We start from the raw sequence: 27,180 nt of genomic DNA, 5'->3' as shown, positions 1-27,180 counted from the left end.
AAAGGGCTAAAATCTCAAACCTGGCAATCTGAGAAAGAAAAAGAAGAAGTTAAAACGAACACATAATAATATGTGACAAATTTTTTATAGAAAAAATTTTTTCTTTTTTTCTTGTTATTTTTATTATTTTATATTACTATTGTATTACTATTGATAATAAATGCTTACAACTTTACCACGCATTAAAACTTTTGAAAAACAAAAAAAAATATTTATTATGAAATTGTTATCTATATCAAAAACTCATAAGAATCTAAAAGACCATTGAACTTTGCGTCGTTTATTTGAACGTATTTTTTTTTTTTACTTCAGGCCTATAAGATGAGATGATCTTGTAACGCAAGGATTGTGAAACAAATGTCACGTTTTTTTAATAAATTATTCATGGACTGTGCCTAGGATAACGACTTCATTTAAAACATCACGCCAGAGAATGTCTAAGAGATTTCTGGAAATGTGCAAGAATGTTATAGTTTGTTCAGAAATCTGTAGTAGTCCAAAAGTAAACTTGGAATTTAAAAAGTTTTTTTCGTATCATGGAGGAAGTATGTTAAAGTCATATACAGTATGTACTGCATAAATCAGTCGTCATATGATACATATTGTCGTCACTCATTGTGGAACAATGGGTTGAGACATTTTCATTTTTGTGTAATCGACAATGTGTAGTACGCCGATAAACTACACAAATAATTCATTCAATAGATACAAATATGGATAATGTTAAAGTTGGTAACATAAGTATTAACCAAAAGCGTCATATACAATAGGTAAATAGGAAATATTACAATATTTACATAAGTATTAACCAAAAGCGTCATATATAATAGGTAAATAGGAAATGATCGAGAATTTATTTTTTTCAGTATGAACTTTTGATTATCATCAATAAATAAAAAACATAATGTGACGAATGATCCATAAATAGAATATAATAGTACTAATTTTATATTTTATGTTTTTTAATATTATCTGTACAATACAAATATAACGGAGTTAAAACTATTTAACATAAATTTTCCATTTTTATTCTTTAAATTAATATAATTTACCAGTTCTTGTGAATTCGTGATACTTTATAAGAAAATTTCCAATTTGTACAAATTTAACTCCGATTTCTAGTTAGAAATATTAGAAATATTTTGCAAATTGTAATTAAAAATATTGGACAGTAGTAAACCGTTTATCAAAAGAAAAACATCATGAAAAAAATGCCTATTTTCTTCATAAAATATCATAGATAATATATTATAGATGTAAAATTTTTAATAATTTGACTCATGTCGTTTTTTACGAAATGGTCAGGTTCTAAGTTTTCATTCCAAATCGTAAATGTAACACAATTAAGCGCAGAACAATATATTCAGTTTAAAATTTATAATAATATTTATTTTTAAAATACATGTTTATTAATTTATTATGTTATTTAAAAAAAAGATACAAAATTACAAAAATAATTTTACAAAAAAAAAACGCCTCGCATTTTTGTTTTGCGACCAAAAAAAAAAATGACGTTTTACAAAAAATCAAAGAATTAAATGAAATCTCGAATAATCTATTATGGGGTCGAACAACCTATTTGATTACCTGCACGTTGTGCTGAAAATATAACTAATATTAACTAATATATTTTTTTGAAATTTAAAAAAAAATGTAATATGCAGTATCATTTAAAAGATCCCTGTATAATCCATGCCTTGACCATTCTGAGTAGTCATCGCTTCATTAGGAAGACGTTTCCTAATTTTATTGCTATGACAAGTACGTTTGGAATTATGAATTTTTTTGGTAAGAATACCATTGCTGTCGCAGTCAACACTAAATTCACTAAATTTATGCCTAAAAGATTTGGTACCACCAGAACCGTCTGGTGTTATATTTAACCCATCCGTAAGATCAAAGAGGACATTACGGCATTCGTCAACAATTTTAAGTCCATAACTTGCGTGCTCATCATCGAAACCCTTGCTGAAAATTCCTGCGACTTCGGTATCACCTCTTTCGTCTTGAGCAAAGGTCACGATACCCCTACTTGAACCATGATTGAAATCTGCGACCACGAATCTGCAACTACATTGATTTCGTTTTTCAAATGCTCTGGGTAATAATTTACTACCATTTGGAGCAGCTGACGAAACGGCAATAAGGTATAAGAGAACTAAAAATAATAATGTATGATATTTCATTTTTTTTTTTGATTTAAAAATTTAAAAGGAAAAAAAGACGTGATAAAGTATTTTATTATTACTTTTATTATCGTGAGGAATTGGAGAGAGTGGAATTCACCCTTTATATATTTTTTCGAAAGGAGGAGGAATTTATATTAATAAATATTTCTTTGATTTCATCTAATTACTAAAAAAAAAAAAAAAAATATGTAAATATGCATGCGTACGAGTGTGATTAAGGTCAATGAACCTTTTAAATTTTATTATCAAATTCGCGGACTGTGAACTCAGCACTTTTGTCTTCCGTAATAAGTTTCTTATCATTGGAGAAAATTAAAATACAACTTTGCACTACACCAAAAATAGTCGTACAATTGAATCAACTTAATTTGGTAATCCGGACGGTCCGTTCAAAATAATAACAAAAAAGGCGAAAGAAATTTCGGATAAAATTATTTGACTCCGTTATGATAAACTAAAAAAAAAAATGATTCAAAGAATCTAAAAATGTTAAATAACTATTATGGTAATAATAAACTTTGTATTCAAACAAATAATCGAACAATATTAACGCTTCTTTTATGCATGTAACGGATAAAAATTTTTGTACGACAAACTTGTTAATGGACAGCCAAAAAGTTTACCCGTTTTATAAATTTAGAAATTTCTAAAATTTTGAATGGATGTTCTTATTTGTTTAGTATATTCGGTAAAGAGATAATCAAATGTATATGTAATGCAATAAAAAAAAGTATTGCATTGAATGTTACTACATTTTTATGCATAAAAAAAAAATGAAAAAAAATTTTTTTTTCCTACCCTTGTAAAATCTCGGCTGAATCCGTATTACATTCATTGTAACGTAACGAATAATAAAAAAAGTTAGATTATAGATTATGTATATTTTTATTTTTATCTACTATTCATAATGTAAGAAATTATATATTTATTTTTCCATCAAAATTGATTGTATTTTATAATAATTTTTTTTAACTACCGATAAGAAAATTTCAGTAACATTTGTATAAAAAAAGAAATAAAGATAAAAATAAAATAAAAAAAATATATAAAAATAAAAAAGAAAATTTCTATTCAACGATCCAAAAAAAGTCACATAATAAATTTGATGACGCTCCCCTAAAAAAATTTCAATAATAATAATTTATCTTTAAAAAAAAAATTTTTTTTCCTTTGTTTAAAAAATTTTAACTCATATGAAATTTACGATGAGGTTAAATCTTATACTTTTTTTATCAATTTTATTGGTAATATTACCAGTAAAATCATCAATTATTACATATGAAGAAAAGCAAATTAAAACACCTAACGTGATGAATATAAAAAATTTCGATGATGGTACAATAGTTATTCGAATAGCTCATGATGTAAATTATACAACTCCTCCCAGAACTTGTTTTGAGGAATCCTTTTCAATTCGTACGATTTATCCAGATGGAACTATTAAAGAATTTGATATTTCATTGGACATTCAACCTTTTAATTTTTGTATTCTTTCAAAAATTAAATTTTACCCAATAAAAAGAAATCTTTTGTTCGTAACTTTTGTGGTAGCTGCAGATGTAAATAATCCATATTCTTATGATGATTGGGGATTAATTGTTGACTTAGATGGAGTTATCCACAAGTAAATAAAATAAATTTGACTTTTTCATTTTTTAAATAAAATAAAACTACACGCCTAAATAATAATTTCTTTTTCATAGTAAATCTAAACTGGGATCATCATTTGTTAATCCTAATACTAACGAATGGTCGCCCGATCAAGATTCTACTATTACACTAAACGTTCATCGTGATGATGGATTTCTTCGTACTACACCTATAACAAATTCTACTGGGTTTGCTTTACAGCAATACAAAATGTAATTTATTAAGACAATAAAATATTAATTTAATTATAAAATATTGATTCAATCTTTATATTTCACTTTAGTGATGAAAATAATGCAATACAACTTCTCGGAGAAACAATCATCGAATATCCTACGGGTCATCCAATTGGAACAGTTGCAACGACAAATGGAGGATATGCGATTATTTATCCTAATATTACGATGTCAACTATCCCCTTTTCTCCGCAAATGAAATTATATGGAATATTCTTAGAATACGGAAAAAATATTATACAAGAGCCAGTTATTCTTTATCAAACTCGAGCTCCAATTTTAGAAGTTACTTTAATTAATTGTGATTTTGCCTACATAGGAGTCGGACAAACTTGTATTTTAACTTTAAACACTGCACAAGGTCAAAACACATTTGTTAAAGTTGATTTTCTTTCATCAGGGACTGCATACGATGTTAAAGCTTTTCAAAGTCCAGGCGGCGTTAACTATAATATTAAATCACTACGATATGGAGGTTATTTCTTATATTATACACAACCAATTGTAAATGATGCAACTAGACTTAATCTTTATGGCTTTATTTTGGATACCAATGGTATACAATATAGTTGGGGTCTTCCATATCCCACCTTGACGAATAGTGAAGCTGATATTACAATTTTACCTAACAATACTCTTATAATTCCTCAACCGGAAGTTGGTCAAAGTTGGTCTTTAATCTCCATTGATTTAAGTAGAATCGAGGGAGCACGAGGTAAAATGATTCAAACGAAAAAAAAAAAATTTTAATTCCTAAATAATTATTAACTTTATTTTTTAACTTTACTTATATATTACTAGATAATGGTTTTGAAAATTTACAAATCAATGCTACAATTCCAGAAGTTAACGCAATTATCGACCCATCTGAAACCAAAATATTTACGATTAAATATTATGATCAAGTTGATTTATCACCGAATTATAATGTTACAATTTTACAAGATGATGGTACTGGGAATGGTATTATACGTCAAATCACTTCTATAAGCAATAATAATGGAGAATTTGTAAGATATATCGATGACTTTACCATTGAAATCACAGTGATTGATAGTACTTTTAATCAGCCTAATGCAAAGTATTATGTTTTAATTGACAATGGTTTTGTAAAAAATAGAAATTACCAAGAACCTATCATTGGTATACAAAATAGTGGTTGGAGTTTTATAACAAGTAAGTTCTATATAAAATTTCTCTTATTTTGAACGAAAAAAAATAAAACGAAAAAAAAAAATTATATTTACGAATATGACCATTTTTTCTTGAAAATTTTCTTTTACAGAAAACGAAAGTGTTTCAAGTAAATCCAATTTGAAAGAGAAAATTAAAGATATGATTGACTCCAGTATTAACGGAAAAGTTCGATTGACTTCAGACGGAACCACTTATTTTAAAAGTTTTAAACATGATAAACTTAAACGTAAAGAATTTTTTGATAATTTAACATCAGAATTAGCCAAAGCGGTCCCTGTTGGTTCAGAACGAATAACAACAAATGAAAGATATGAAATTGATACTTCAGTTTCACCTGAACAATACATTTTGGCTATTAATATAAAAAAAGCTAAGAATAAAGATGAAAAGTCAGATAATTCAATCGCTGAAGATTTAGATACTTTAATAAAGAATAAACTTATAACTGTTATTGGTTCTGGAGAATATTCAAATTATTTGGATCATGAATATGGATATAAAATCTTACGTAAGAATCCATTTTTTTTTTTCGTATGAAAGAATCTTATCTCATATAACAAAATTTAATATTATTTGTTTTTGTATAAACAGCCAGTTGGATAGATAAATATTTGATGAGCCTTATTGGTTTAGTTATATATACAATATTATTGATCATAATTGCTTTTATGGTATATAAAAAAAAAATATAATTACTGTAATTTTTAATTGAAGTAAAAACTAATTGCTGACAAATGATATTTTATTTTCAGTTTAATTCATTTGCAATTATTGAATGTGGTATCTCTATTGCAAAATTTACGATGACTATTCTTTTTATTAGAAGAGATGCAGGAGCCGTTGAAAATATATTTACTACAAGGTAAAACAAGTTTTAAATATAGTGAAATTAACGTTAAAACGAAAAAAAAATTACTTACAATAATTTTTTTTTTCTTTTCCTTTTCCATCTCAAAGTCTTTTCTTCGTGACATTTCCATTTATCGTAAATTTATGTTTTGCATTTGTTATTGTATTAAATGAGCTCACGAGATTTGATTCAAATGACTTTGCAAAATTATTAAAAAAAGTTAAAGAATTATTAGACATATTAGACAGTTACGATGATCTATTAGAAAAAGGTAATAATCACAGCGATCACAAAGAAAAGTTACAAATAGTTAATAACGAAATTACAATGGTATTAAAAAAAGCTAAAGTTGAGCTAAAAAAAGTTAAAGATGATTTAAATGAATTTAAAGGAATTACGAAAAAATTAAAAGATGCTAATGATCTTATAAGTAAATTAGAGAGTCAAGAAGAAATTAAATTGAAGGAAGTAAAATCTATTATAAAAAACTTGCAACAAGTTAAGAAACTCTTAGAAAAAATAGATCAAGTTGAAAATTTCACAAAAGAATTAAAAGAAGTCATCAAATTTACAGAAGATTTAATCAAACTTATAGAACTAGAACGTATTAAACTAAAAGAAAAATTAAAAGAAATTAATATCGAAGAATTTAACGCTCTTATGAAAGAATTCAAAAGATTTAGCGAACTTATAGAAATATTAAAAAAAGTTAAAGAACTTGATTTTATAAAAACTAACAAATATATAAAAGAATTAGGAATAAAAAATGAGGAAAAAATATCTAACAAACGCAAACTTAAAGAAGAATTGAAAGATATTATCAGTTGTATGGAATCAATTCAAGTTAAATTATCGCAAAATAATGAAGATTACGTAGAAAATCGAGAAGAACAGAAGAAAAACCATCGGTATTGTAGTAATGTTTGGGAAGAAAGTAAAGAACAGATTTATAAGATTAAAGATATAATAGAAAATGGGTTGAAAAAAATTAAGGGGGATCAGCCGATAAAGCAATATCGAAAATTTTCAAAATGGTTAAAAGATAATAAAGATAATCAAATAATTGTAGTAATATTCACGATACTAGCAGGAGTTAATATTTTACATTTAGAATTACTTGGATCGATGTTACAAATTCAAACTTGTAGGCTTAATTGGCTTAAATCAAAGGTGCCATCACGAATTCGAGATCTTAATTTTAATGCTAATTTATCTTATGCAGCAAAACGTAAAATATTTTTTGGAAATATCACTAATATTTTCATAAATGATCTTGCCGAAATATTTATTCAGGTATGAAAATTTCTTTTTACATTAATATTTTTCATTAATTAAATTTTAATATTTTTTTTTAATCAATAGAGCTTTTATTTGAGCCGAGTTGTATCAGCTGGTTACACGCCTATATACATTATATTATATTCCTTTTTACATCTCATAAATAATCTACGTTGTATATATAAATATATGTCGGAACAGGGAAATAGTTGGGCTGGATCATTTAGAATCATCATTGGTAGAATATTTCCTTGTACGAAATCAGTAGATAATAATTAATTAGTTAATATTTACTAAATCACAAATATTATTGGTACTTTACCGATTTTTTTTTCATTATTTATCATGTATAATTGTTATCATAATGAGTTTAATAAAGTAATTTATTGTAATAACTCTTTTTAACTTACTGCTAATTTGTGATCAAAGTGACAGTACGAATTTCAAAATTATTGATGAGTGCTATAATATCCTCACTTCATTACTCTTGTCTAGTTACGTGAATAAATATAAAATTTTATTTCTTAGATGCTAAAGATTAGTAATAACGTTTCAAATACAATAATGTATAATACTATGCGTGTTATCGACGCGGTATAGTTAATTCTTTTTTTTTGATCCAAAAGAGGAAAACAATGTCAAATTATTTACAACAAATTATTTTAATTATACGCCATCATCGATCAAATGTGATCGATCGATCAGAATTCAATGAAGTTATTTGAAGTTTATATTACCTTCGTATTACAATATAGTGATCGACATTCGACAATTTGCCACTTAGAATCTTTAATACAAAAATTTAAATTTCATGTTACGTACATTTATATTTAATATGACTAATTTGAATAATAATAATAATTTCAAATTTATGCAATTAGTTTTAACATCTTATTATCTTTCGATGCGGGTTTTTCACGTAAATTACAATGGCATCTTATTACATATAGTTAACGCACGTCAAACTTGCCTCTGCGGTTGCACGTGATAGCTGTTACAGTATATGATCTAATCACAATTACGATACCTGACCGTCTAATTGTATTAGAAAATTCATCATTATATACGTACAGATCGTACAGTATATAGAAATATTTTATTCAAATAATAATTAAATTATTGATCGAACAATAAAAAATTTGAAAGATTATTCTATATATATGATCGTATTATATAATAGATTTCGAAATAGTGTATATGATGTAACGAGATGATACAACTTGAATCAAACTAAATTCTATCAAAAAAATAATTAAATGAATTTTAATGTTTGGCTTAATAAAAGGTAAAAAAAATTAATTTAAAAATACTGATTACCTTTATAATCTCTTAACCATTTTACCAATTTTTCAGCATTTTCCACATTCCTCCTATATGTATAATTTTACTAATCCATATCTAACTCCTTCCCATATATTACTCCATCTCTTACTTTCTCTCATCTTTTAATTATTCCGTGGATTCATTAACTTTCAAACTCTCTACCAATTTCTTCTCTAAATATGCTAACTTCTTTTAATTCTTTCTTGTTAACGATAACTTCTTTCAATTCTTCTTTGTTAATGATGACTTCTTGTGATTCATCTCCGTTAACGTTGATTTCTTTCAAATCACCAGCGACCATCAAATTAGCAAGTGGATTGCTTTAGCCGGTTCTTGTGTAAATTATCATACATACATACATCATCTTTAAAACATTTGAAGTAACTCTGAAGTCGACCAAACTTTTCAATGCTAGATGCGTTTGTACATATTTGATATACTTTTCGAACTAACTTTTTAATTGGCGCCATTAATTATTCGCATTCTTTTCTCGTGAGTAGGATCTGTATTTTCTATTTTAATTAATTTCGAAATTTTGGTTAATTGAGCAATTGAACTATTATGGAAAAAAAAAAGAATTTTCTTCTACGCATATACGTAACATTAGCACTTACTTAAAAAATTCCAAGCAGTATCTTGTATACCAATGATAGATTCTTGATGGTAGGCCCGTCGAGGTTTGATATCCATTTGAATATAGGATTGCGTTCAATAGAAACTTTGAGTAAAATCAACAATTTATCACAATGTTGTTCAAGAGTTTGGATAAGGATTTGTTTATGTTTATTGAAAATTTCTTACGTTATGATGACACGTCCATAAATGGCGGCTAGAACCTAATTCTTGATTGCGGTGAAAACATGTGAGAGTGTTAAATAATCTGAGGGTAATATGTATTAAGATCTCCAGTTGGCAGCGATTGTGTGAACGATTTCAGTTTATAACATAAGTTTCGCTAATTTTTAAAAGTGACGTTGGGCGATCTGTTTGGTTGTGATTAATCCATGGTTTAGTCCATGGCCAGTCGATGAGGTTGTTTATGAACGCATTTTTAATAAAGTAAGTTGTTGTTAAAAATAGACCTCATTGTTTTCCATATATTCCTATCGATCACAATTGAGTTGCCCATTGAATATTCATTGTTGAGATAAATGTGTCGATGTCTTTATTGATGATGATAATATACGGTGAAGTCGCACCCAGCTTTGCTAGTTTGTCGGCTTCATCATTTAAGACGTCATCAGAATTAGCTTTGACTTTGGTAAAGGATTATCAGTTCTATGGCTTTCCAGATTGATGAGATAATTGTTGATTTTTAAAATAGCTATGGTATCAACGGATTATTTGCAACATTGTTGAGCCTATAAAGATGTTAACTAAACTATCTTTTGGGCACGTAATTAAAGCGGTACATGTTGCTAAAGCCTCCGCTTTGATGGAGGAACTCCAGCGTTCGGTTGAAGCGTTGAATTTCAGCGTGATGTTGGTAGGGAGATCTATGATCCAACCTAAACCTAACTCTGATAAAACCGAATCGGGATCTGTAATTGAGCCATCCGTATAAATTGAGATATTTGATGAACTATTAATCGCAATAGAAATATTAATTAACTGATCTATAATTACACCAGATAACTGTACAGTTGATTGAAACCTTAGGAAGAGGTAAAGGCCGTTCTATTGGTAAATGAATTATAACTAGAAAATCGCTGTAGGCAGTACAACGGAAGGTATGGTGCGAATGTTTGTTAATAATACGGATATTTCTTTGTTTGGGAGTATAATGGATATAAATTGTTGTGAAAATTTTATAATTTGACCCAGATAAACACATTTAGGTCTTAAATCCTCCTATGCCCTCCCACGTAGTATGGGCGATGCATTACACAATTATGGCTATCTCCTAAGATTGATTGGTTAGAGTTCCATAAAAAGCATTGGTGGACAATGCGGTCTATGTGATTTCTAAAATTCTTCCATAAACTATGTCGTTAGTTCATGGGGACCAGAAATCAACCAGGTTCTTGAGTCTTTGCTTGAATTAAACGAGACCAGAGGAATTTTGGGACGTGTAACATTAATGTTAATAATGGGAGGGCTGCTGAAGTCCAAGTTAAGACGAAGGTTTCTTTGTTTGTACGAATATTTTCTATTAAGAATTTGTACCATTCAAGGTTCGTCCATTCCTGCCTTTTCGTGAAAGAACGTCTGGTCTGGCTATGATGCGCCAGTCGAAATAATTTGACTGAGAAACATAATATTTTTGTCTTAATGAGATATAACGTAACGTAAAAATTTTTTGGGGTTAACAATATAACAGATAATGTGAAAGTGTGAAAGTGGTAATTTTGAATCTTATAGCACATGACCGATTATCATTTGACCAATAAAACGTAAATGGTTAAAGGCGACTTGTCAACTGTTAACATGTGACAATCGATTTCTATATATATTAATCGATTCTCACATTCTATCTTTTCTAACGTTAACTGTTAACTGTTAAGTATCTCACGGATAAATATGTCAAGAATATATATTGTATTATTTTAAAATAAGATATTATTATTATTACGATTGTACAAAATTTTCCAATCCCCCGGAAGAAAAAAAGTTTTATATATACCTCAATTAACTGTATTATCAATATTTCTCATGCCAAGTATTATATAATATCTATAATACATATGTCCGAATATTTCAAAATAAATCCTGGAAGCTGGTGATTCCTGACTTTCTAAATGGGCCTAATTTAGAGCCGTTTGATTGAAAAATAGATTTTTACGTAATATCTCGAAGCAATTTCTGGTTCTGATCAAAGTAGCAGGCGGTAAAGAGCACAGGTGCTTCTAGATGGATATAAAAAGGTAAATAAAAATCTTTTTATTTGGGAAGGTAGTTGAAAAGAAAGTGCACGGCTAGACCTACCTAGGCCTACTAGGTTGCTATTTACTGAGCTACGCAACTGGTGCTAGCAAATAGATGATCTAATGACAAAGGTGCTCGCTGATCCGGCACTGGACCCACTGGAATACAAGTGGTCTACTTGGTTCGATGGTTAGGTAGGGTGGGAAATTAATGATAAATTGACATGTTAGTTAAAGACTATTACTAATCCTAAATCTTTCATATTAAACCTTCTAATCCACTGGAATCATTGGAATCAGGCAACGAAGAGTATGCGAGTGAAACTCATGAGACTGATTGGAAGTTGAAAGATGACCATCATTGATGCACTTACAAAAACACTGCCGAATTAGTGAAATCAGTCTCAACGAAAAGCAAGAAAGCAAACGGACAATGAGCGTTATTCGGTATGAATTTAATCATTATTGATATAGTACACTAGGGAAAAGTTGCTAATGTGACTATTACAAATACAATTTAGGACTTTCTTCGATACAGATTTGTTCTCAGAATTTTGTAATGATACGCATATCTGGTTCAGGAATGGATGGAATGATATAAAGAAGGTGTATAGTCAAATCAACATGATTACCAATTCTTTTGAAGGTGAAATTCAAGCGATCGTCAATATTGATGATGAAGTAAGTGTTTATTAACTTTTGACATATACGCATATACGACTACCATTGTTTAATCCATTTATTCATTCTCAGATGTGTGGGCACTATGTTGATATATTGATGCATGGGAATATTAGAACTAACAAGAATACTCCAATGGTTCGACAAGTCGCGACAAATCGCGATCAATCATGTGTAAGATGTTAAAATTAGTTTTTTTTTAATTATGTAATTTACTATATTAAGTCTATTACTAATGCTTTCTAATGCTTTTGCGAGGATCGACAAATATCTTGATAATTCATACTTATTTAATGAGAAAATCGGAAAACGAAAAAATCTTAGCGAAATGGATTATGTGATAAATGCTATTCTGAATGACATTTTCAATGATGTCTTGGATATTTTGAATCTTCATTGGTAAGATTATCTCTATTATGTTATCTACACTCGCTTAATAGCAATATAAAGGGAGAAAATATAACGAGAGACGATGAAAAATCAACCTGAGGATTGTTCATAAATGCAAAGATATTGAACTAAATCATACAGAGTGCATCAAGAATCTAACATCTGCCAAGGCTATTCATGATCGCTCAAAATGTCTGAGAACAACAAAAGGTGTACTTGACAAATTTCTTAAAGAAGATTTATTAGATGAAACAATGAAAAATTTAAGTCAGGCATACAATTTGCTGGTAAAGTTCTTTGTATTGATTATGTTGTTTAAGTTATATGCGATTAATATTTGTCACGTAAAGTTCCAGATGGCCGGATAATCAGAGTTGATCTTTCTGACAATGGTCTTTATTTTGTTCTTGAAGGACCTTGTTTTAGCTTCCTACGCAACTATCGAACATTAAGTGCCTCCGAAACTCTGAAACACACAAGCAAAAGTCATGCGAATATTAATTAGCAAACGACACAATACGTAAAGAAACAAAGTTTTTTTTTAGGCAGATCATGTATAGCATTTATATATTAGAAAATTAAATAAAATATAAAATATTTATTCAAATAATAAGTTGTATTTGATCGAACAATAGCCTTTCCATTAAGGGTTTACCCGGGTTGATGTTCAAGGATTACGTTTATATGTATATATGTGAAATAAGTTATTAAGGAGATGAATAATAGATTTTGTAATAGTATAAATAGGTGTGTACCCAAATGATACGACTTGACCTAAATAAAAACACTTAAACAAATAAAATAACATTTTAATGATTGGTTTAATAAAAAAATAAAAAATTAATAAAATTAATACAAAAATAAATTACACACCTGAATAAATATTGTAGAAATATCTTCAATGAAAATATTAGTGACATCACCCAAAAATAAACTATGTTTTGCTGCATGAGATAATTTAGCATTAAAATTAACGTCAATATTTCGAGTATGTAGATCAAAATATTCAATACTTGGAATTTTAATTCGTAACTTTGATCCAAGCAATTCTAAATGTGAAATATCAACTCCTGCTAATATCGTGAATATTATTACAATTGTTTGACTATCTTTATAATCTCTTAACCATTTTGAAAATTTTCGATATTTCTTCGGCGGCTGATCTTTTTCTATCACTTTTTTAGCCTCCTCTTCGATTTTCTCATGAAAACTTATAAGTCTACTAAACCTTTTCTTAACTCCTTCCCATATACTATCTCTTCTATTATCTTCTTCATTATTTCCTTCATTCGATTCTTCTTCTAATTCTTCTTTATAGCTTTCAAGTTTTTCTAATTTTTCTAATTCTTTTTGAAAACTCTCAAGTTTTGCTAATTCGCTTATAAGTTCTTTTTTACTTTTCGTAAGTTCATCTCTGCTCTTCGTAAGTTCATCGATCGTCGTAGATTCTTTTTCGCTCGTCGGGAGTTCTTTTTTTAACTCATTCATAAGGTTTAAAGCTTTATTTAATCGCCCTTTTAGGTGTACAACTTCTTTTAATTCTTCCACATGTTCCTTAATGGTACCTCCTTCTCCCGATTCTTCTCTGGAAAGGATAACTTCCAATTCATCAATTTTTTTCAATTCTTTTGATAATTTGCCAAGTACATTTAAATTTCTACAAATTTCTATTATTTCTTCTGTAAAATCTTCAACTTGCATTAATCTTTCTCTAAGATTGTTGATCCCTCTCAATTTTTCCACGATGTCTTTTACTGTGTTTGATTTTTCCATGATGTCTTTTACATAATTTGGATTTGAATCCTTTAATTTTTTTATACTTTTATTGACTTCTTTTAATCCTTTCGAGAGATTGCTAACTTCTGTTAACTCTTCATTAATTTTTTTTAATTCTTTTCTAGTTTCTCTTAACGCTTTCGTAAATTTCTTAACTTTTTCTTCGCGCTTGGCAACTTCGTCTTTCTTTGATCCATCTTCTACACTAAAATTGCCATCTTTTACTGTATTATTGTTGTCTACTTCTATTATGGAATCGTTGACATTTACTACTGTAGAATTGTTGACATCTATTACTGTATAATTGTTGCTTCCTCCTACTGTAGAATTGTTGCTTCCTCCTACTGTAGAATTGTTGCTTCCTCCTACTGTAGAATTGTTGCCTCCTCCTACTGTAGAGTTGTTGCCTTCTTTTACTAAGTCATCTTTAAGTCTTTTAATGGTTTTTAATAATTTTCGTAAGTCATGTCTCATAAGTTCATCAATTACAACTTTAAATGCAAAACCTAAATTTACGATAAACGGGAATGTCACGAAAAAAAGACTAGTGAGGGAAAGGGAAGAGAATAAATCAGTATTTGATTAAAATAAGTCTATACATTTTTTTAGGGGAATTTTTTTTTTACCTTGCAGGAAAAATTTTTTCCACGCTATCTGCATCATTACTAGTAAAAAGGATTGTCGTCACAAATTTTTCAACAGCGTTGCCACATGAAAAAATTGCAATTGAGTTACACTAAAAACAAAAGAAAAAAGTTAGATTTTTTCATTTTTTGTCAATATTCAATTAAAAAAAAAATTAAATAATAATCTTAATAATATATTAATATTAAATGTTATTATTTACCCAATAAGCAAGTGACAATAATATGATGTTCAATCCAATTGTTCCAAGAAGACTACCCAAATGTTCTTGTATCCACCTGGCTATTTTTACAAAAAAAAAAAATTATTATTTAGTTATTTGAGATGAAATCCTTTATCCGAAAAAAAAATTGGATTCTTACGTATGGGTACATATCCATATCTTTCATCTAAATAATTTGTATACTCTCCAGTACCAATAACAGTAATAAGTTTATTCCTTATTAAAGTATTTAAATTATCAGAGATAGAATCAACAGATCTTTCGGTTTCATTCTTGGCTTTTCCAATATTAATAGATAGAATATATTGTTCAGGTGAAGCGGAAGTATCAATTTCATGTTTGTAATTTGTATATATTCGTTCCGAATCAACAGGGATTGCTTCGGCCAGTTCTCGTGTTAAATTGTCAAAAAATTCTTTAACTTTAATTTTATCGTCTTTAATCCTTCTGAAGTAATCTGTCCCGTCTACGTTTAATAGAACTTTTCCGTTGATGGCAGATGCGTTTACTTTCTTTTTATAATAATTTGAGAAACCACTGTTTTGCGTAACACCTTCTTTAGCTATTATGAAAAAAAAAGAATTTTATTTTATATATATTTAATATTATTTTCATTTTAAATAAGATAAAACACTTACTTGTAAAAAACTTCCAAGAATTATCTTGTATGCCAATGATAGGCTCTTGAAGATCTTTACTCTTTACAAAACCATCATCCATTATAATATAATACATTGTATTAGGCTGATTAAAAGTACTATTAATCACTTTGATTTGAATAGTATAACCATCAATATTTTTTACAAAATCTCCATTATTATGGCTTACAGAAGTAATTTGTCTTATAATACCACCATCTTGTAAAATTGTAATGTTATGATTAGATGATAAATCAACTTTATCATAAAATTGAATTGTAAGGAATTCAATTTTAGATGGATTTATAATTTCACCAATGTTCGGAGTTGTGTTGAAGATATGTAAATTTCCATAACCATGATCTAGTAAACATTTTAAAAGTTTATACAAGTTAAAAAAATTTTATACGATATACTGTAATTATATTATTTCTCGTTCGTATCACCTTACCTTGTGCACCCTTGATCTTGTACAAGTCAGTGGTGAGCAAACCCCAAGTTTGTTGAAATTCCGGTTGAGGAATTGCGATAGTATTATTTGGTAAAACTAAAACATCACCATTAAAATTTGTTGTAGTAGGGTATGATATATTCCAATCATAACGATTACCATGGTCATCCAAAATATAACCATAAAGATTAAGTTTAGTCATATCATTTGGAAATGGTGCTCTACTATATAAGAGATAGCCACCATATTGTAATGACTCAACAGTAAAATCAATAAGATCAGCAGGGTTTTGAAACATAGTAATATTATATACAGTTCCAGTTGAAAGGAAATCAATTTTAATAAACGTATTTCGATCTATTACTGGTGCAATGTTTAAAACCAGTATACAAGTTTGACCAAATCCCACTTTAGTAAAATCACAATCAAGTAAAATAATTTTTGATACCGGATTTGGAGTTTGATAAAGAACAAATGGACCTTGCTTTTCTGGACTTCCGTTTTGTAAAAAAAAACCATGGATCGACATATATGGAGCAAGGGGCATTGTTGTTGTTGTTGTTGTTGTAAATTCATAATTAGGATAAATAATCGCGTATCCTCCGTCCATTGTTGCAACTGTTTCGATTGGAGTAGCCGTAAAATTCATAGAAGTTTCTGCAAGAAGTTGAACTTCACCAATTTCATTTCTTATAAAAGAAGAAATATATATAAATTAAATTATACATTAAAATTAATTTTCGTAAATTAAAATTTAATACTTACACTTTGAATTGTTTCAAGGTCATAGAATTAGTACCAGTTACGGGCGCGGTACGAAGAAATCCATTGTCTCTATGGATATTTAATGTGACAGAATCTTGGGCGGGCAACCATTCGTTAGTAGTAGTATTAACGTAGGATGTACCTAACCAAATTTTACTATAAAAGAAGCGAAATAATCTTTATTATTTATGCTCATATCAAATATATAAAAAGGTTAATTTATATTTACATATATACCTTTTAAATGATCCATCTAAGTCGATGATCATTCCCCAATCATTATAAGTGTAAGGACTGTTTACATCTTCAGCTTCCGCGTAAGTTATAAGCAAAAAATTTTTTTTTACAGGGTAAAATCTAATAGGATTAGCGGTTGGAAGAAGACAAAAGTTGAAAGGTTGTATATTTAATTTAACTGCTGAAAGATCCAATTTCTTAATAGTTTTATCGGGATAAATTATACGAAGTGATAAGAATTCCTCCACACAAATTTTTGGAGGAGCTGTGTAGTTTACACGAACTATTCGAACGACTATCGTGCCATCATCATAAAAATTTGAATTTAACACGCGAGGAGTTGAAGGGGTTTCAGGTGTTTCTTCTACAAATGTAATGGAAGATTTTACAGGTAATATCGATAGTAAAATAATTGATAAAAGAAAAATAAAAGATAACTTCAACTTCTTCATCTTTGAAAAAGTTGAAATTAATTTTTTAGAGAATAATTTTTTTTTTTAAAAAAAAAAATCAATGAAAAAGAAATGAACCCCAGTTTAAAAAATACCCTATAAAAAATTTTTTCAGAAAAATGATCACGTACCCGAGTTACTTCGAAATGAAAACTAGAAAAATTATCATTTATCGGAGTTTTTTTCAGAATTTTTTTTTTTTATAGGGATAGATCACTGAAATTTTTCAAATATATATTACCATATTGGTTAAAATTATTGAACAAGACATTTTGGATCATTGATTAAAAAGATATTACCACAACTAACTTGATATTTTACAATGTAGTTAACGTAACAATGTAGTTAATATTGTTGGAGTTTTTTTCAACCATTATTCCGAAATTTTTCGTAAAAGAATTTAACCTTTTTTAGATCTCTTAATAATTTTATCATTCATTTAAAATTTAAAAGATTCGGACCTGTTTAATGCATAAAAAAAAATGAAATTTGAAAAAAAAAATACTTTTCATAAACAAAATAAGTTTAATGGCGTTACTTATTTATTCTCCGGAGTTTATATTCTTGAAAGTTCCCACCAGCCAAAAATATAAAAGGTTCTATTATATATGATATTTTTTAAAATTTTAAAATATGCAGTATATATACAATGGATAAAAATGTTTAAAATCCGCCGAAAAAGATGCACGTATAATAAAATGGATTGTCATTTTAAAGATAATCATTTTTTATTACCTTATTTTATTAACTAGAACTATTTCAGTTAACAACAATTTTCAATCTACAACATCATTTACTTTATTTGTTGATCTCCTTCCTTATATAATTGGATCTAACCTTCTTTTGGGCCTTTTAACGACTTAATGGAACCCTTTTTTTTCTGGAATCACGACCTTTTAATGCAAAAAATATATGCATACAAAAATCTAACATTTGGATTATGCTTATTTCCTTAATTGCTGATTTTTCACTTTTATGCATGTATATGAATAAATTCATTTTCTTCATTGTAATTTTTAAACATAACATATTCAAATAAATGATTTTTTTTTTGGTAATATTCTTCTAATATTAGAAATGTTTTAAAAAAAATCTTAATTTCAAATTCAATGTCATTTTTTTTATGGCGTAAAAATTTATATATAGAACTTTCATATTTACTAAAAAGACTTATTGCAAATGACGAAAAAGTAAAATTTCCGCTTCATAATTTCCGACAAAGAACTTGTTTAAAGAAATTATATAATGCAATATATTTTATGCAACATTTTTTTTTATTTTTAAACTTTTACACGTATTTTTAGATCAGAACAAAAAGAAAGAATTTTACTATTCGACTAATAAGTTAAAAAATATAAAAAGAATTGAGCTCCACCCTTCTCCACCCTCTTCACCAATTCAATATTCGAAACAAAGAATCAATAATAAAATATTTTCCAAAAAGAATTACTTTTTCCCCTTATTTTTAAAAAATAACAAACAACAAATATGTACTATTCTTTTGCAACTTTGAAACTCTTTATTCTTTTATCTCTCACAACTATTTCATCGGCTTCGGCTTTTACAACTGATAATGGATTATTATCTAGTACGCTCCAAAAGCGTAATCAATGCAAATGTTCATATGCAATGGCCGATTTCAACTCCGATCCAGTTCAAGGTCTTGTGATTTTTTCACAAGACGAAAGTGGTCACACAGAGGTCGCAGGAATATTTAAAAAAGGCTTCGAAGATACAAAAGCGTCTTACGGATTTAAAATTGTTGATGAGTGTAAGAATACACTTTTCGATCTCACGGATGGATTGAATATAAAAGTAGATGGCTGCGGCGGTACCAAATCTTTTAGACACAAGTTCACAAATATGTCCATTGACTGCGATGACAATGGAATTCTCACCAAAACTCTTCACCATAGTAAACGTCACTGTAATAGCAGTAAATTCAAGAAGCGTGGTCCTAATGGTGCCATGACAACACAAAATGGTGAAGGCCATGGTTACGCCGGATTATCTAAATAATTTTAGAATTATAATTTTACATTTTTTTTTCTTTTTTGTCTTTTAAGTGTTAAAATTTTTGTATTAAATTGTCAAATATTAATAAATAAAATAAAAACAATTTTAAATGAAATATAATAATTATTGTTTAATTGAAAAAATAATATTTTATCATCGATCTCTTTATTGTACGGAACTTAGTTCGGGCCGAACGACGCGGTGTATTTTTTTCCACTTTACGTCACTATTTTTGTAACACTTTACTGTACAATGATGGTCATTTACATTCCGTTTAATAATAGTTGATTAACATTTTTTTTTCCTTTTCTATTATCAGAACTAAAGTAAATAATACTGTTAGAATTTTCGGCTTGAGTAGTCAGTACTTCATTTCTTTTTTTAGTCCACTTTGCAATCTTTAATGCTATATAACTAACTCACGAGATTATAATTTTTTTTTTCGTGTCAAAAACAATTTAAAATATATTTTATTATACATACTCTTTAATCTTTATATATGTTTATTATGAGGTCATTCAAATAAATACTGTAAATTTTCAAGTTTAAATGACGTGATTTTTTGTCATCTCTTTCTTTATATAAAATTTAGTAGCACAAAATTTAGTAGTACAATATTAAAGAATTTCTAGCCGATCAATATAATAAATAATAAATAAAAGATCAATACAATTATTACAGTAGTAGGTAGTACTAGTAGTACTTCAATGAATAAAACATTCCATGTGATCGACATTTTCCACGGTTAATTGTTCAGATTTTTCAATTTCACGTGATGAAGCTATTGTTACAACGCAGTACGCAGTGAGAACCAATAGAAATAAGTGTAATCATGTGATCAATTTCAAATTTTTAATTTTTTAAAAGAACAAACAAAGTTTGTCCTAATGCCTTAAAATTATCTACATAGTTATAACCATTTAAATATACATAATAAATGTTTATAAAATTTTAAACCTATTAAATTAATACTTGTCTAAAGTTTTTTTTTTTGAAAGTGTAACTTTTAAAACAAACTTTTGCAAAAAGAAAAATCAAAGAAAATCCGTGAAACTTCATAACTTGAAAACTTTACTCTTGGCTGTATAACCTTGCAAGTGTATATATTGTTGTAAAAGGTTTATAAATCATGATAAATTTGTGAGAAAATATTATTAGAAGCGATTTGAAAAAAAAAAATGAAGGATTTACATTTGGTTACACAATTAGGGGTGGCACTAAATTAAAAACACCGAAAAAATTTAGGGTGTTTGTGTTTACAATACCTTATATTACGTCATCTACAATGATTCCCAAAATTCGAAATTCATTATTTCATTACATTTAATTTGCATGCATCAAAGCGGAAAAATACTATTGAATTATTTTCCGTAAAAGGAAGAAGGGATTATGGTACATATTTTTTATAAAAAAAAAAATTTTTCAAGTGTTGTTGCTTAATAATATTAAAGTTCAGTTCCACTGAATGTTAATCATAATAAAAAATGATTTTATTAAAAAATTTTCAAATAAATATCCATTTTTATTATTTTATTTTATTAATGCACCTGTATATGTATTCTTTTAAAGAAATATCATATATTTTATCGAATTTATGAAGTAACACAACCGGAATTTAATACACCGACTATTTTTCTGTATAATTATGTGAAAATTATACTGTTTGTTTAATATCAGGTTTTATTATAAATAGGACTAACCCAAAAAATCCCGTTCAATAATATAGAAGAATAGCGCCATTAAAAATAAAAACAATAGAAATCATTCGGCGAAAATCATTCGGTGATAATGATAAAAGATAATGTGGTTGGCTGTCGTTTTTTTTTTTCAATGAAACCAAAATTACAATGAAACTAAAAAATATAACAAAATGAAAAATGATTTTATCATAAGAAATTTTTTAAATACACATTTTACAAACCTAAAAAAAGTTCTGCCTTTTTGAGAATAACACCAAATAAAGTATTACATTTTCCTATTATGTAATTGAAAGGATTTGAAAAATTATTACTGCATTACATAATGGAGTAAAGAAAATGTAATTAGTAAAAATGGTTTCATTTTTTTCACTTTATCAATAAAGTAGGCTTAGTGGCGTTAATCTATGAGACGATAACAATAGTGTTATCCGTTAAATTCAGATATGGCTCGAAGCAATTGTTCTCGTATTATTTTTTTTCTCTTTTTTCCTGATAAACATTTTTAAGAACTTAATGGATAGTGTCTCAGTTACAATTAGGGATGGCAAAAAACATGTTTAAAACAATTTTGGCGTTTTAAAACATTAAACACTTTATTAGCCTTTACGACGTAATACATATTTGCAATAAAAATTTAAGCACTTTATTATATAATATATATTTAGAGTATAGCCGGACCGACCTTGTTAGGAATATAGCTTAGTGATACTAGTGATTCGTTAAATAAAATGTGCGCTAACTCTTAAAAAAAAAATTATATAATATAATCTTCTAATCGATCAATCAAATCAATAACTAATGTCATTTCCCACAATAATTACACACTTTTGGCGAGGTGTTTTTCGTAACTTTTCAAAGTGCTTACGGACGTCTTCCGATGATGGTCTTCCACGAGAATAATTTTAAAAAGGGTTGCTTAAAAATACAAAAAATGTCATTAAAAAATAATTGCGCAATAATCATGCCGATCAATGTTTTAAAACAAAAAAAATTGATTTAAATTGTTTTAAAACATCTTGTTACAATTAGTGGTGCTGGTAATGCAGTTTTAACGTATGACGTAATTAAAAAAAAACAACTAAATAATTAAAACAAATAAAAATATTAAATAAATTAGCATATTTTTTATTATTTATATATAATCAATTACTGCTTCTTTTAATTAACAGCATTATTTAACATTTTTCTATATGCAATTTTACTATTACTAGTATATAAACGAAGGATATAAAATCATAATGATAGCATGTATTTAAAACATCATCAAACTATGTTAATAGGATTAAATTCTATATTATTATTAAATTCTTTATTAGTATTAGGTATATTTAGTTCTTCACGCAATCCATTTTCTCCTAAAATTATAGTAGTAGTATATGCCGATATGTTAAATTTCGAAACTTAAAAGCAGTTTTCAAATAAAAAAAAATATATTGAGTTTAAAAGTAGTTACACCAAAAGTTTATTATACAAAGCCTAGAAAATTTAAAAGTAATTACGTCAAAAGTTCTAAAAAATCCATATGGCAAAAGTCATTTATGACGTCATACGACAATGTGACGCTACTGACGGGACGTTGAAAAAAAATGACGTAACTAACTAAGCTTCAAAAGTCTGCACCACTACTTACAATCATGTAATTATCAAATATCACATGATTGTGATTTTGTAGTTACTAAATTTTCTACTTCAAATATAGATGTGCAGAAATGTAAAAAATGTTACCTTCATTAATGAAATGCATGTCAGTTTAAAACTTGTAATATATGTCACCATAATGTTGCTTTATAATTATGAACTTAACTAGAAATTTACACTAATGAATACTTAGAATTAGTTGCAATATTTCAATTGATATGGCGTAATCCAAGACGATCGTGTTACGATAACATGATTTAGTGTAGTTACGTGCACATACAGATTTACATTGTTTATTACCAAATAAGGAAAGGCCTAGAACCGATCACCAGTTCACCACGTTTAAGCGTTTGCGTTTAACCTTAAGCCCATAACGACTCCTTATGAGATACGTAGCACGAATACACTACATTTTTACAGTATGTTTACTATGTACTCGAAAGTGACGGCTATTATTAGGATTCTTAGTTACAATGATTTGTTAAACATAACATACAGTTACAAAACAAAAAAAGGCTTTTTTTGTGGAATAAAACTTGATATAGAAATATTGAACCAGAGAATTTAGACAAAATTTTTTTTTCTATAATAAAGTTGCTTAAAAAAAAAAATTAAAAAATTTTGTTTATTTTTATGATAATATAATGATATGGTCTAAAATTTAATATTTAATTTTTATTCGGAAATGTTTCGCTAATACAGTAAATTTTATCAATATTTGGCACAAATGTATCGTTCTTATACGATCACGTGCTATTTTCTTATACAATCAAATAATTCGGATATGTTGGTTCTTTTCTTGACCTGAAAATCAAAAGCATTAACGCGTTGTTATTTAATTATTTTTTTCTTTTTACAAGAGTATAGAGTATAGATACAAAAAGAATTTTTTTGCAAGACATTATTAATAAATGGACTTATAATACTTAATGAAAAATAATACAGTAGTAAACAGTATTGATATTTATGAATATATATATACTGTATATACTGTATTTAAATTAAATTAAATTTTTTATTTTAATATTTTATATCAAAACATTATTATACTTGAGATATATGATCGTACAAGAAAATGGTCCAAGAAAGATACGTAAAAGGTATTGCCGCTATTTGCATAAGAAATAGCACGTGATCGTATAAGAACGAGTGCTACGCCTCGAAGTCACGTGGGGAAGAAATTTGGTAAAATTTAATCACAACCGTGTTACCAACCAATGGTAGACTACTTCGGTAGTCGACACCCAGGGGGATCCTATCCGGCTACCAATTTTACGTGCAATGCTGTTAATGCCTAGTGTTATTTTATAAATAACAGGCAGTACGATCTCTTCTACGAGGAGGTTGGGTTTATACGAGTATAGTGTAGCGTAGTAGTAATCCTTTTGTAAGAGCTCAGCCCACAGACTTGTATGGTTCCCGTCATTGTCTATATTTAAAACACTAAAAGATTTGTTGGTTGCCGATCGTACTAAAATAGAAAAGCTTGATTTGAAATGTATTTATATAATCAGCAAATCAATACCAAAGATGGGGGATCAGCATCTTAAAATGGAAATCACTCAAAAACTAATCTTATGTTAACGTTAAGTTAACGTTAACCTATCATGACATGTCAATCATTTTAAGTCATAACAATAACGTGACGCGCCACCCACCCACCCATAGGGTGATATTGCACTTATATAGAATGATCTTTCTTGCTTAAAAATTATGGGATAAAATTTTTAGCAAATCATGTGAAAACTGAATAATTTTTTTGTTAGCCAAAAATGATCAACAACCGGATGACAAATTTTAATATTATGTAAATAAACAATTTGTTTTTTTTATTTTGAACCAAAAAATAAACAATAATCAAATGGTAAATTTTCATTATCGTCGTCATTACATTATCGTTATAATTAAAGTTCCCTGCCGAAATTAGGGAGTTTCGGCATGTCAAAATTGTCAAAACTATTTTGACATGTCAAAATTGTCGAAACCTAAAAATATTACATTTCACGTAATAACTCGGCGTCCAATAATCATAGAAAGATGCACCATAGCTCGTTGGAATCGTCTCATAACGACGAGTCGAATGGTTGCTAAATCGTCTTTCTACGATCACTGGATGCCGAGATATTGAGCGAAACGTCAAAAATCGGCATTTTGTATTTTGCGATACTGCGCCATTTGACGTTTCACTTAATAACTCGGCATCCAACGATCATAGAAAGATGCACCATAGCTCGTTGGAATCGTCTCATAACGACGAGTCGAATGGTGGTTAGATCGTCTTTCTACGATCACTGGATGCCGAGATATTGAGCGAAACGTCAAAAATCGGCATTTTGTATTTTGCGCTACTGCGCCGTTTGACGTTTCGTCTATTATCTCGGCATCCAATGATCGTAGAAAGACGATCTAACCACCATTCGACTCGTCGTTATGAGACGATTCCAACGAGCTATGGTGCATCTTTCTACGATCATTGGACGCCGTGTTATTACGTGAAACGTAATATTTTTAGGTTTCGACAATTTTGACATGTTGAAACTATTTCGGCATTTCGGCATTTCTACAGGTTTTAGTTTCGACATTTCGACAATAGCCTGTAGAGTTTTGGCAGGCAACTTTAGTTATAATGCTATCATGAAAATTTTTTCAGGGTAGTAATTCTAAAAATGATTAACAATCAGATAATAAGATTGTTGTTTTATTATAATGTTATCATAAAATTTTTTTTCTCAACAATTGGATGATAAAATTAAATAAATGTTATATCAAGTAATTTTTTATTTTGAAACAAAACAATAAACAACAACTAAATGGTAAAATTTCATTATCATTGTCTTATTATTATGATATTCAGTTATCATAATTTTCCAGAACTAAAAATGATCAACAATCGGATAGTAGAATTGTTTTATTACAATATAATCATGAAAAATTTTTTTCCAGAGCCGTAATTCCAAAATGATGATAGTAAATATTAAATAAATGCTTTATCAAGTAATAAACAATCTTTCTGTATTGTTATTTAAAGTTAATCACATATTCTGATATATATATATTTTTATTTTTAAACCAAAAAATAAACAACAATCAAGATAATTAACCTTAAAATGATTAACAAGTGAAATAACTAAGCCAAAAATGATTAACAAGCAAAATAAACCGAAAATGATCATCCTTTACCAAATGAGAAAAAAATTATGTTAATAGCTAGTTAAGAGTAATTTCTCATTTTTTTTTATAGATATGTTAAATATAATCAAAAATTTTGCAAATAAAGTGAAAGTTATGGTTTGGCTAGAAAAGCCCGGCGAGCGAAGCGAGCCAAATGAAATTGCATCATCATAATAAATCACATGAATATTTAATACACAATCACATGATCTACCAGTAATTTTTCCACCAGTTAAAATTTAGAAATTCTCTTTAAATCTTAAAAACTATTTATCATAATAATTATGATACTGTATGGTAGTATAAACCAACTTAATTAAAAAAAAAGTCAGAATTATTACAGTTCTAATTATACTATGACTATAGCTCCCTGCCATGTTTAATGTTAACTTGTTTTAAAATAAAATAAAATAAATTAAATTATAAAATTTAAAAATTTAAATATTTTTTTTGTGAAATCTCATAAATTTATTCAATTTATTAAAATTTAAGGCCGCTCCAATAAATAGTCTCGTTTAACCAAACATTTTGTATTAAATATTATTAGTCAATTAGTTTTATTTGTTTAAAATTTTTTGTTTATGATCCGCTGATGATCCCATTGATCCCCTCTCATCTTCCCCAACAAAAAAAAAGCTCGGGCACGTGTCCGGGATGTGGCTGTGATATTTATTTATATTCAAACACAGCCACATCCCGGATCAAGTGCCCGAGCTTTTTTTGTTGGGGAGTTCCACAATAAAAAATGAAAATTGATTTGATAGGTTTCATTAATCAAAATTTTTTGTCAATATTACCGCGTTTTGGAAG

General features: G+C 28.0%; 8 protein-coding genes across 9 annotated transcripts; 4 read left to right on the top strand and 4 right to left on the bottom strand.

Moving 5' to 3' along the window:
• Nucleotides 1–1,395: 1,395 nt before the first annotated feature.
• On the bottom strand, nt 1,396–2,260 carry OCT59_012389 (uncharacterized protein). The gene has a single exon (XM_025312925.2). The coding sequence runs from the start codon at nt 2,184–2,186 to the stop codon at nt 1,671–1,673; it is 516 nt and encodes a 171-aa protein (XP_025188653.1). The 5' UTR covers nt 2,187–2,260; the 3' UTR covers nt 1,396–1,670.
• A 1,134-nt stretch (nt 2,261–3,394) lies between these two features.
• On the top strand, nt 3,395–7,814 carry OCT59_012388 (uncharacterized protein; the record flags this gene model as incomplete). Its single annotated transcript, XM_066134422.1, has 9 exons — nt 3,395–3,813; nt 3,893–4,051; nt 4,123–4,790; nt 4,877–5,251; nt 5,361–5,780; nt 5,864–5,943; nt 6,025–6,134; nt 6,230–7,415; nt 7,485–7,814. 9 exons carry the CDS (start codon nt 3,395–3,397, stop codon nt 7,677–7,679), a joined length of 3,612 nt encoding a protein of 1,203 aa, XP_065989687.1. The 3' UTR covers nt 7,680–7,814.
• A 755-nt stretch (nt 7,815–8,569) lies between these two features.
• OCT59_012387 (uncharacterized protein) lies at nt 8,570–9,852 on the bottom strand (the record flags this gene model as incomplete). The annotated part of the gene is made up of 6 exons (XM_066134419.1): nt 8,570–8,637; nt 8,718–8,770; nt 8,879–9,043; nt 9,338–9,441; nt 9,525–9,603; nt 9,806–9,852. 6 exons carry the CDS (start codon nt 9,850–9,852, stop codon nt 8,570–8,572), a joined length of 516 nt encoding a protein of 171 aa, XP_065989686.1.
• Nucleotides 9,853–9,897: 45 nt separating this feature from the next.
• Nucleotides 9,898–10,287, top strand: OCT59_012386 (uncharacterized protein; the record flags this gene model as incomplete). The annotated part of the gene is made up of 2 exons (XM_066134418.1): nt 9,898–9,984; nt 10,048–10,287. The coding sequence occupies 2 exons, from the start codon at nt 9,898–9,900 to the stop codon at nt 10,285–10,287; spliced, it is 327 nt and encodes a 108-aa protein (XP_065989685.1).
• A 1,733-nt stretch (nt 10,288–12,020) lies between these two features.
• On the top strand, nt 12,021–13,110 carry OCT59_012385 (uncharacterized protein; the record flags this gene model as incomplete). Its single annotated transcript, XM_066134417.1, has 5 exons — nt 12,021–12,034; nt 12,109–12,268; nt 12,341–12,442; nt 12,811–12,945; nt 13,072–13,110. The coding sequence occupies 5 exons, from the start codon at nt 12,021–12,023 to the stop codon at nt 13,108–13,110; spliced, it is 450 nt and encodes a 149-aa protein (XP_065989684.1).
• Nucleotides 13,111–13,325: 215 nt separating this feature from the next.
• On the bottom strand, nt 13,326–17,845 carry OCT59_012384 (uncharacterized protein; the record flags this gene model as incomplete). Of its 2 annotated transcripts, XM_066134416.1 has the most annotated exons (9): nt 13,326–13,445; nt 13,532–14,978; nt 15,061–15,170; nt 15,282–15,361; nt 15,442–15,864; nt 15,941–16,303; nt 16,392–17,080; nt 17,157–17,312; nt 17,394–17,845. In XM_066134416.1, 9 exons carry the CDS (start codon nt 17,843–17,845, stop codon nt 13,326–13,328), a joined length of 3,840 nt encoding a protein of 1,279 aa, XP_065989683.1. The 2 variants fall into 2 exon arrangements, with proteins under 2 accessions (XP_065989683.1, XP_065989682.1); XM_066134415.1 differs by lacking the exons at nt 15,282–15,361; nt 15,442–15,864; nt 15,941–16,303; ... (1 more) ...; nt 17,157–17,312; nt 17,394–17,845 and having other exon boundaries at nt 13,532–14,940; nt 15,061–15,094.
• A 1,044-nt stretch (nt 17,846–18,889) lies between these two features.
• OCT59_012383 (uncharacterized protein) lies at nt 18,890–19,984 on the top strand. Its single transcript, XM_066134414.1, has one exon. It carries the CDS (start codon nt 19,334–19,336, stop codon nt 19,862–19,864), a length of 531 nt encoding a protein of 176 aa, XP_065989681.1. The 5' UTR covers nt 18,890–19,333; the 3' UTR covers nt 19,865–19,984.
• Nucleotides 19,985–24,395: 4,411 nt separating this feature from the next.
• OCT59_012382 (uncharacterized protein) lies at nt 24,396–24,744 on the bottom strand (the record flags this gene model as incomplete). The annotated part of the gene is made up of 2 exons (XM_066134413.1): nt 24,396–24,642; nt 24,725–24,744. The coding sequence occupies 2 exons, from the start codon at nt 24,742–24,744 to the stop codon at nt 24,396–24,398; spliced, it is 267 nt and encodes an 88-aa protein (XP_065989680.1).
• Between the last annotated feature and the right edge of the window lie 2,436 nt (nt 24,745–27,180).

The sequence above is a fragment of the Rhizophagus irregularis genome, chromosome 2, assembly GCF_026210795.1.
Source record: "Rhizophagus irregularis chromosome 2, complete sequence".
Taxonomy (NCBI): domain Eukaryota; kingdom Fungi; phylum Glomeromycota; class Glomeromycetes; order Glomerales; family Glomeraceae; genus Rhizophagus; species Rhizophagus irregularis.
This window is presented reverse-complemented; position numbering and strand designations above follow the sequence as displayed.